The following is an 11964-nucleotide window of genomic DNA, read 5'->3' on the forward strand; positions in this document are numbered from 1 at the left end:
ATGTTTTTTTTAAGCTAAATTATTATTAACCATATGTCCGAATCATGAATTCTTTTCACAAGACATAACAATATGATTAAGTGGTTCTAAGTCTCTCTTGGCATTCAATCAGCCCAAAAAGAAAGTCTCTTTAATATGCCGCAGCTTCAAAGAGAAGATGACACCTTCCTTATAACCCAAGTTTAACTTTAAGACATGCTATAAAAGTTTCCAAAATTTGGAGTGTCCCTTTGCTTGATCTGCCAATCAAATTTGATATGGTATCCACTTTATATGTAAGCACCTAAAAATGTGAATTTATTTCTACTTTATTGTCTCATAGTCGTGCATAAGAAGGCTAACTAGGTCAATTTACGTAAAGGGTTCGATCCATGCCTACACCAACTACAAATTGGTGTCTTGATTTGATGATAAATATCAATTATTAAGAATGAGTGTCATAAGTTAAAATCTATCTTTAAAAAATATAAAAATAAAAAAGTCAATCTAGGTGTAACTAAGGGGAGGATATTAAGCAATGGACCATCTAAAAGCAAAGCTCATAAGTCATAACGCGGCATCATGATTGCAAAATCCGCAATATAGCTTCACCAGCAACTTTCTAATAAATGAGTTAGGAGATTTATTTAGCAGTATAAGATATGTATTGAGTTCCTTTCCAACCACCGCAAGGAAGAGACATTTCAAAGAAAATTTGCACATAAATTAGTTGTGTGTCGACATCGAACCCAGAAAGAATTACTAAAAGCAAAATGATGGATTGAGTGTTGAAAAAGAGTAATGGTAGGAACATTATAGAATACTTTGAACCATGATAGAAGTGTACTTTCTTTCTTTTATGTAATAGTGAACTTCATTAAGGAAATTCATTGAAAACCTATAGTCCATATGAGAGAAGCATGCTATAATTTTCTCATTACTACTTTTATTAGAACTTTTTTTTTTTTAATCATATCAAGATTTGTCAAAAATTGTGTCTCTAACCTTATACTTATACAAATAAAAGAAAAGCCTCAAGGAAAATGCTAAGTTACAATACAAATTTTACAACATAAAACTTAGGACACGTTTGGTACACTGTAATGATTATTACATAGAAATAAGAATAAGTATTACAAGGAATACATTAAGTTGGAATGTAATAAGTATTACTATTCATTAGTTTGGTGACCATTTGAAAATAGAATCCTAAATATGCATCCACGATTTAGTAGAGTATAAAAAGAAAGTGTAATTAAATTATTTTTGAGTCAGATTTCCTAAAATACACTTATTTTAGGGTGTTCAAAATAAAGCTAATAATTAACAAAAAGGAAAATTTATTTTCTTTCCTTTTGAAAATGTGGCAACTAATGGTTTTTTAGGAAATTTTTTTAAAAAGTTATTACATAAAGTGAATGGAATAGATATTCAGTACTTTTGATAAGAAACAGTTATTCCTCATTTTGAAGAATAGCCATTCATAAAGAATAACTATTTATTGTAATAAAAACATAATTAAACAACTGAATCATTATGCCATAGGAATATCTATTACATTACAGTGTCTATTACAGTTTACCAAACGTACCTTTACAAATTAATGTAGCAATGAATGTAATTGGTAAGCTTCCACCACCAAATAAATAAATGTATGAGTTACTTTTTGTGATAGATGACACATAATTTTGCAAGCTTAATCCAATCCATGAATAATGGAATCACCTTTTTATTTCCCCTTTTTATGTTGAGCATCTCCAATCGAATAGGACGGATAGGAAACCAATTGTAAGTCTATAGTAAAATGTGTGATATTCCAATTGTTTGATACAGTAAATTTGTAAGTCTATAGTAAAATTGGTGATATTCTTCTTTATGCTCACTAGTTATTTTTTTATTGATATAATGTATGGTCTTAAAAGCAACCAAAACATTATCAGTGATGAGATATTCTGACATAAACACACTCATTAAAAAATAAAAAAAAGGTGTACAACCATTTAAAAAATATATATAATTTTATAAAATTTTGGGCCTTTACAACGGGGGACAAGGCCTTTTTTCCTAGGGGCAGACACTTTTGTTGTGAGGGTCTTGCTTAGGCCTTGGACTGCTCCTACACTCGAGAAAATAGTTAAATATTTTTAAAAAAAAAGTCTTAATACCATCATTTTTTAACAAAAAAAAAAAAAAAAAGACAGAAAATAGTGGTGTAACTTTAAATCATAGTCATCAAAATCGTATGGAACCAACAATTGGGTTGTTATATCTATCTTTAACCATATAAATTTTCATGTTGGTATGAAATAAATATTAGATTTCCCCAAAAAAAAAAAAAAATTAACCATAAAAATTGGAGGCTATTTGAATTTTTTATTTTTTTTTTCAAATTACACGGTTTATTTGAAACATCTAGTTATTTAATATTACGTTATTTTGATGAAATAAACATATTTTTTCTTCAATTTTATAATTTTATTTATGAACTCTAACCATTTTACTTTTGATCTGAAATAAGTAGCTAGAAAATCAATTCAACTACTATATTTTTAGTATTTTATTTAAATTTTTCATTAGATTTATGTTTGAGTAAATTTTCTGAACAACAATAATTTATATATTTCAACATTTGGTATACTTGTATTTATATTTAAAATAAAATTGGTTTTTTTTTTAATAGCTTATCTTTGTTTTTATGTATTCTTTAATTTATTTATATATTTTTTACAATATATTAGCTATTAACTAGTAGTTGAACCAATGACCCAACTGTTGAACTAGTGAACTATCATACATGTCCTTTGACGGTTTGATACCCAGGATTGGTCAAATAATTGTATTTTCAATAATTTTAAGGACTTGCTAATTTTTGTTTTGGATAAAATTTACCCTTATGTGATTTGGCATTATCACAATTCAATCTTGAAACTTTCAATTGTTATATTTGACTCTTTAAACTCTGGGTTAAAATGAAAACACCGCATTTTTTCCAAATTAACTAATTCTATATTTTGTGCACATATTTACCCTTGATTGTCTTTCCTTTCTTCCTTCAACTTCTAAAAGATTGAAGTATCAAAATTCAAAGAAAATAAAGATAAACAAAATATACCAAATTTTGCATTGTATATTGGAATGTGGACAATAAATATACAAGAATTTGTCTTTCTATATCCAAACTAACCATTTGGGGTTATAAATGAGTCAGGTACCAAAAGTTTAACATCATTCATTTATTTTTATTTTAATACGGGCCAAAGTTGAGCTCAATAACAAACTAGATCATATATTCAAGCTTAATTAATTTTTTTTGGTCGAAAAAACTCGAACTTGTTTACAAGTTACTCAAATAACTTATTATTTTTTCATATATAATAAATGCCACAATTAAACATTTTTATCTATTCACAAATTCCATAAAATAAAATACAATAACTACAGGGTTTCAATTATAGAATTTAGCCTCTCTCTCTCTCTTTTTTTAAAAAAGAAATTATAGAATTTAGTCCGTTAGACCTTATAAATAATAGAGTTAAAAAAGAAAAAGAAAAAATTCCCCTCCCCAGCTAAACTAAATGTAAGGCTATTTTAGTCCTTTGGTTCAATTTTGTAGTGCACAAAGCCACAAAAGGACAAAAGACGTAATTTTGCTTCCTGACATAGTATCGAATAGACAGCCGTAAAAAAAAAAAAAATATATATATATATATATATATATAGACAGCCGTAGTGTTGTGTTCTATTTGAGTGCACATGCAAATGCAATAATAAAACAAAGGTCTTACGGCACACGTTAACCGGACATATAAGGAATTATTTTATTGACTTTGTTTTGCTTTTTCACATGACAGTAAAAGACTTTACGAGTACAAGAGCAAAACATCTGACAAATTAATGCCAATGATAGTCATGACCTTTTGCCTGGGAAATTGAAATATTCTGTACAAAGAGTACTTTTTTGATCTAACAAAACAAAATGACAAATATGGCCTCCATTTTTTATGAACAAGCCGGATTTGTACTCCAATTTTTTGCTGTCAACCGGATCTGTCCTCCAATTTTTTTAACAAGCCGGATCAAAACAAACAAAATGACCAATTGTCCTCCAATTTTTTTAACAAGACAAAAAAGTTCTTTTTACCATTTCCCTCCATTTTCTATTTCATCTCCCACCAATACTTATTTTACCAATATTTACTTTTTCCTCTCCTTCACTTTACCAAGATCATAAAAAAAACTAAAAGAGTTCAATGTTCAACAAAAAGACAAGAAAGAAAGAAGAGTTCAATGAATGATCAAAGAATGTCTACAAAAATATAATGTTCAAGAAATTATAAATAAGGTACATATATTTCTTTTGTTCTTAATTTATATTTCAAATATATTGAAATATGATGTTAATATTTATTTATCATTTGTGTTAAATTACTGTAGAATCAATGGATGAGAGTTTTTGTTGAGAAGAGTTCAATGAATGATCAAGGAATGTCTATAAGAATATAGTGTTCAAGAAATTATAAATAAGGTACATATATTTCTTTTGTTCTTAATTTATTTTTCAAATATATTGAAATATGATGTTAATATTGATTTATCATTTTTGTTAAATTAATGTAGAATCAATGGATGAGAATTTTGTTGCAAGTGAGATTCACCAATTAGTTCCAATGAGTTGATTTGACTTAAATGAATTACCTCAAGAAGGTATACTATTTTATTCTATTTTTTTATTTATAGTTCATATTTCATTTATAGTTGAATATGATGTTGATTTTTTTTTTTTTTATTCTTGTTACAACATAGAACAAATGAATGATATTGTAATTGCAAGTGAGATTCATCAAAGTGTTTCAAGGAATTGTGTTGACTTAAATGAGCTTCCAAATGATGGAGAAAATAATGACATTTGTGGGGAGGAATTAGTTGTTTGGAATGAATATCCAATGGAAGAAATAGGAGTTATTGAAGAAAATGAAGATATTAATTCAATAGAAAATGAGTTTGAACCTTTTGTTGGTCAATGTTTTCTTAATGAAGAAGAGGCTTTCATTTTCTATAAAAATTATGCAAATCGATATGGTTTTACAATTCGAAAAGGTCGTTTTGTCACAAAAAATGGAGAAAATGTAAGACGTGATTTCTTTTGTCACCGAGAAGGTAGACAACAATTAAAAAGAGTGGATTCATCTAAGGAGCAACGAAATAGGATATCTACAAGATGTGAATGCAAAGCTCATCTAAGAATCACATTGCGAAAGTCATTTGACATTTTTCCACAAGAATGGCATGTCACTAAGTTTGTTATAGATCACAATCATGAATTGTTGTCCCCTTCGGAAGTAAGATTTCTTCCGGCCAATTGAGTTATCACTAAAGAAGATAAAGATCGCATTCTCTTGTTGAAAAAGGGTGGACTTTCGGTTAGGCAAATAATACGTGTTATGGAGCTTGAGAAAGGTGTGAAGCATGGAGATCTTCCATTTTTTAAAAGAGATATCCATAACCTTTATGTGAAAATGAGAAGAATGCATGCAATGAATGATGCTATAGGTCTCTTACAATTATGCAAAGTTGCTAAGGAAAAGAATTCTAAATTTCAATATGCATATACAACTGATGAAGAGAGTAGGTTGGAGCATATTTTTTGGGCGCCTACTCCTTATTTTGATTGGTACCAAAAATATGAAGATGTGGTTGTTTTTGATACTACTTACAAAGTAAATGCATATGACATGCCTTTTGGTATTTTTGTTGGTATCAATAATCATGGAAAGACAATTCTCTTTGGTTGTGCACTTCTTCGAAATGAAACAACTAGTGCATTTCAATGGTTAATGAAGGTACGTAAATTATTTAATTATCTTGTAAGCTTATGCAATTATTTTTCGATTTTATTTGATTAGTTAGTAGTTTAATAGTATATATCCTACTATATTTTTTCATGTGCTAATAACTTTGTATTTGATTAATAGACTTTTGCAAATTTAATGAAGAAGTCACCTAAGGCAATTTTAACAGACCAAGATCCATGGATTACAGAAGCAATATCAAAAGAATTGCCATCCACAAAACATGCTTTTTGTATATGGCACATTACTGCTAAATTTAGTGGTTGGTTTACAGCAATTCTTCGTAGTCAATATTCAAATTGGTGCATAGATTTCTACAAGCTATATAAGTTAGACTCGTGAAGAATTTGAGCATCAATGGTCTCAAGTAATGGCAAAATATGACATGCTTACTAACGAGCATGTAAGTGGTTTATATCAAATCAAGCATTTTTGGGTACCATGTTACCTTCGTGACTATTTTGTGCACATATTTACCCTTGATTGTCTTTCCTTTCTTCCTTCAACTTCTAAAAGATTGAAGTATCAAAATTCAAAGAAAATAAAGATAAACAAAATATACCAAATTTTGCATTGTATATTGGAATGTGGACAATAAATATACAAGAATTTGTCTTTCTATATCCAAACTAACCATTTAGGGTTATAAATGAGTCAGGTACCAAAAGTTTAACATCATTCATTTATTTTTATTTTAATATGAGCCAAAGTTGAGCTCAATAACAAACTAGATCATATATTCAAGCTTAATTAATTTTTTTTGTCGAAAAAACTTGAACTTGTTTACAAGTTACTCAAATAACTTATTATTTTTTCATATATAATAAATGCCACAATTAAACATTTTTATCTATTCACAAATTCCATAGAATAAAATACAATAACTACAGGGTTTCATTTGTTATTTTTGAAATTATAGAATTTAGTCTCTCTCTCTCTCTCTCTCTCTCTCTCTCTTTTTAAAAAAGAAATTATAGAATTTAGTCCGTTAGACCTTATAAATAATAGAGTTAAAAAAGAAAAAGAAAAAATTCCCCTCCCCACCTAAACTAAATGTAAGGCTATTGTAGTCCTTTGGTTCAATTTTGTAGTGCACAAAGCCACAAAAGGACAAAAGACGTAATTTTGCTTCCTGACATATATAATTTGAATATATGGGGTGTTTTGGACATAGTACCGAATAGACAGCTCTAGTGTTGTGTTGTATTTGAGTGCACATGCAAATGCAATAATAAAACAAACAAAACAAAGCACAGAGATATCAGATAGAGCCGCCTCCCACTTCCTCCCTTCCCCTCTTCTCTCTCCCTCGGAAACTGGCCCCTTCACCTTTTTGTGTTTTCGTTTCATGCTCTCTCCAAACGTGTGATGTCCACCATGTTCTACATCAAAATTTTTTTTGATGGAATGTTCTACATCAAAATAATATATATATATATACACACTCATTTTCATGGTTCAAACTGTCCCAAGGTCAATCATTCTGAAACATTAATATGTATAAGTCTATTTTTATTTGTGAAATAAATAGAAATTATCACTTTTTTTTTTTTTTACTTGAGTTTTATATGCTCGAATTCCATAAAAAATAGCTATTATTTTTTAATATAATTTGAATTTCAAGAACTCAAGTTTCATAAAAAAATAGCACAACAAACTTGAAAATTATTTTTTCAAAGAACTCGTGTTTCTAGAACTCGAGTTATATGATAAATTCGAATTTTACAAACTCAAGTTTCAAAAATGTAATAAATTGTTAAATATTTTACAAACAGTAATATATTACTAAATATTTTACTAAACAGTAGTATATGGTCATTTTGGCCTTCCAATGCCACCATATTCCATATTTTATGTGATTCTTTATTTTTAAGATTAGAATAAAATACAATTATTCCAATAAATAAGTTTTATTGCTTGCTATTTGCTAATAATATCTAGCTAGAGATGGTATTTACTCAAAGATTAAAAAGAAAAATATCGTGGTTCAATGTGATATTATTATGTCTCAGCAAAAAAAAAAAAAAAATGGTGTTACTATTAAGGGTTCTTTTCCCTTTTTTTTTTTTTTTTTTTTTTTTTTCATTCTTGAATAAGATGGGTTTTGAAGTTTACGGATAAATAAGACAGAATGATGGATTTTTTTGAAATTTGAAATATGAGCATAGCGCTGAATCACAAGTTTTTAGCTTTAGGACTTGATAGACGTAGACGTGGTACGTACACATCAATGGGACCATGCTCATAAATCCGTTTCTTTCATCCACTTTGGCATGTCGGTTCACGCTGAAAATGCGCTACCAAATCTTGAATGTGTTGTCGGGCCCAACCTTTTTAATAAATAATTTCAATTTGTATTTGCAATGAGTCAGCAGCAGCAGCAAAGTGAAACCAACGTCTTAGCCAAAATTATAAATAACGGCTCCAAAACAGCACAGCAGGTGCTGAAAGAATCGAGATCAAGAGATGACACACTAGCAGATGTGAATTTTTGACGTGTGAATGAGTGTGTTTTTAGTATTATTCGACTTTATCAAAATATTGATATATAAATATTACTAGTTCAATGATTAAAAAAAAAAAAAAAAATCATTTTATGAGTTTTTCTTTTGCACTAAAATATCACCCAGTGTTCATGTGATGGCTTTTTTATTTTTATCTTCCATACAAGTGTCAATCGTAGTTTATTTTTTATTTTTTATTTTTGGAGAATGAGTGTAATTTATTTAAATTTAATTGTCACATTTAAACAGCATAGAGTTTCTAACTTTCTATGGTGGAAAAATTCAATCATAGGGGTTTTATTGAAACTTTTTAAATGGTACGATTTAATTTAATCCCATCCGCAAAATATATGGAAAATTTCATAATTTTCCCAAATTTTTATGTGGGCATGAAAGTTAACTTTTGTCACTTAACCATTTATTTAATGAAAATTATGATACTTAATAACCAAAAAAAAAAAAAAAAAAATCTATTTTCATTTTTTAACTATAATTGTTTGGACGTTGGATCATGCAACAGGGTTTGATTAGTCAATTTGATCGTTGTGTATCAAGTGTGCAACAAAAATTATGGATTGCATAATTTCTTAATGTGTAATGGTTTGTTATTATTATTACTTACTATCTTGTGATAGTATATCAATAACTAACAATAAACTTAAAATAGTATTTTCAATATTATGTCCATTGTCACTTTACAATACAAAATTTATCTTCTCCAATTGAACTCATCCGAGCACATTTCGTATGTTGCAATTGATGTAGGGACATAAAGTGTGGAGGATGGATTCTGCTGTAATAAGTCTTCAAATTTGGCATATAACGAGACATTAGGAAGCCAGCATATCTCAAGGATTACCTTCCATGATTGAAGATGATTTTATATTTCCTTAGTAGTTATCGTATTTGAATTTGATGAGTCAGTATCTTTAGGATTAGTTTGTTTCCTTGTTTATCTAATTATCATTATTATCATTCAAGTCTGTAGTTGGTAGGCTTGTGCTATAAAAGAGTGTAAGGGGTCTTTGAGAAGGATTATCCAATTATTATTATTCGAAACTAACAGTAGTGTATATCCAAAATGGTCTAACTCTTTTCCTCTTTTCCCTTATGTGTGTGTTAAAATATTTAGTATTCTAAAAAAAAAAAAATTATCATTATTATCTGCACTTTGCAGTTGGTAGGCTTGTGCTATAAAAGGGTGTAAGGGGTCTTTGGGAAGGATCAATTTTTGCCACATATCGTATGTTGCAATGGTGATTATGTAGATAGTATGGATTGGTATTTCTAGAAATATAAAGAGCTAAAATGAAATAACTATTTATATTCATTTGATGGGTAATGGCATTGAAATAGAGTTTTAAATTTTTATTGCATAATTTCTTTTTTCTTTGGATATTACCGGTGGGTCAAGAGTTATAATAGTGCTAATATTGGTGCTTTCGATATTACCGGTGGAGCCAATAGCGTTTTCTCCAACCGATGGTGTCGGAAAATTTTACTGATGATGAGATAGTTTATAGGCAAAAAAATATATATTTAATTAAAGTTTATAGGCAAAAATACTAATAAGTTGGAGTATGTTTGAAAAATATGGCATTTATTTATTGAATTAGATAACCTAAACAATTATGAGATGATCTTTTCGTAATCCCATTGTAGTGATCATAATTGAAAGACTTAATTAGAAAATAGAAGTCACATCATCCAACTAATGCAAATCCTAGTCCCAATAGACTATTTTCAGCTTTTAATTATTTTATAGCAAGAAACATGCATGTAATCAAGCAAATGACATACTGGTATTGACCTTGGTTTGTCATCCATTGGCTGCACATGGCATAGGTTTGAACCATTGAACTTTCCGGGTGCTGTTAAAACTATAATTTTGTATTAATTAATAATTGAGGAGCTTGCTTCTTAAAAGGTTTAGAAGGAGGTGGTGGTTTGCTACTTGCTGTAATGATTTCTTTTTTCAAAAGATGAGAGTAATCATTATAGACACATATCATGTGGTCATAAAGCATTGCCATTTGGCCAGGCTCTATTGCACGTTTAAGTCGGCAGCTTCTGTTGGCATTTTGTCAATTGTATTTTTGAGCAACCGTGTCAGTATTCGAGTATTCGTCTCTCTTTTTATCTATTCAAAGAGACAAATGAATTAGACGAGAAAAGTACGTGCATATTATATATATATATATATATATATATGGATTTTATTCATGTGTGTCCACATTAATTTCTATTTTTAGAAAAAATTTTCTCGAGAATTAAAAAAGTAATGACAGCTTTTTCAATTTCCAAGAAAATGTTTCTAAAAATAGAAAGCTTAATGTGTGCTTTAAGGGTACACATTAACCGGACCCTATATATATATATATATATATATATATATACATCTGATATAATTCTAAGTAATGTTATATCACTCATTATTTTTTAATAAGATTCAAATTTTGACAAATCCACAGTTGGATTACATTATCTTCGTATATTTTCCATGCTTTCAAAATTTCAAGGTAATCAAATATCAATAATCACGTCATCAATCAATTATTTAAATTCAAGTATTTGTAGTTTAAAATAATACATAAAAAATGTGTTTATAGATGAAATGGTAAATGATATCTGATTAGCATGGAAATTGGCATGCGTGTTATAAATGTATAAAACATATAATCCAACGGTAAAATTTCCAAAATATAAATTCAATAATAAGTTATTGCGTGATGTAACACTGCTTAGAATTACACCAAGTATAACTTAAACCCAATACACACACACATATATATATATATATATATATATTAAATATATTTGTTTAACAAAATAGCAGTGTAAAGGAGCCCTATTTGGTGGAAAGTGGACAATCATATCAAAACCTTGAAAAAGAAAAAGTCTTTGAATATATATATCTATACATCTATATTATTAATAATAGGATTTTCTATTTGGATTTCAACATTTTACATACTAAAATTGATTAAAAGAGTAATTTACTGTTCCTAAGTTTTAGGTTTTTCCTTTATCTTCTCCACACAGTCTATATCTTAGGACTCTATCTCTATCTAAATTTTAAACATTATTCCACATTACATTACCTCTTTCTTAAAAAAAAAAAAAATACAAACAATTATTTATATATCACTTTTAAACATCATAACACTAAACTAAAAATAAATAAATAAATAAAAAAGAGCATTATTGCACGCGCAAAGTGCGTGTGATGAATTTAGTGTGTATATATAAAATAAAACTTCGACATATATAGAAGCCATGGTTACATTAAGTGGCTTCACCAAATTACAGTAATATTTTGGATAAATTTTATTTATTTATTTTTAAATAGAGACAACAACTTATTTGTTCTTATCAATTTCTTTAGATAAAGTAACAATAAGTGTTTTAACAAATCATGCATCATGTATATAAATTTCAGTTAATAGAGATAACAACTTATTTGTTCTTATCAATTTCTTTAGATAAAACTAGCCTTTAAGCACGCACATTTTACATGCTCAAATGCTCTTCTATTTTTTTGGGTAAAGGTTAATAATCTGTATCTATTATAATTTAGAAATATATATTTTTTATTTTTCAAACAAATAAAAAAGATAAACTTTAGAGATAAG

General features: G+C 28.2%; 1 protein-coding gene across 1 annotated transcript; it reads left to right on the forward strand.

Moving 5' to 3' along the window:
* The first annotated feature begins 5683 nt into the window (after positions 1 to 5683).
* LOC115975927 (protein FAR1-RELATED SEQUENCE 11-like) lies at positions 5684 to 6207 on the forward strand. The gene is made up of 2 exons (XM_031096985.1): positions 5684 to 5819; positions 5952 to 6207. Exons 1-2 carry the CDS (start codon positions 5712 to 5714, stop codon positions 6168 to 6170), a joined length of 327 nt encoding a protein of 108 aa, XP_030952845.1. The 5' UTR covers positions 5684 to 5711; the 3' UTR covers positions 6171 to 6207.
* Positions 6208 to 11964: the final 5757 nt, after the last annotated feature.

This window comes from Quercus lobata, chromosome 2, assembly GCF_001633185.2.
Source record: "Quercus lobata isolate SW786 chromosome 2, ValleyOak3.0 Primary Assembly, whole genome shotgun sequence".
Classification (NCBI taxonomy): domain Eukaryota; kingdom Viridiplantae; phylum Streptophyta; class Magnoliopsida; order Fagales; family Fagaceae; genus Quercus; species Quercus lobata.

Coding starts and splice junctions, on each gene's coding strand:
- LOC115975927 (XM_031096985.1), top strand. CDS start 5,712: ATGCCTTTTGGTATTTTTGTTGGTATCAATAATCATGGAAAGACAATT. Junction 5,820..5,951: donor CATTTCAATGGTTAATGAAG/GTACGTAAATTA, acceptor TTTGATTAATAG/ACTTTTGCAAATTTAATGAA.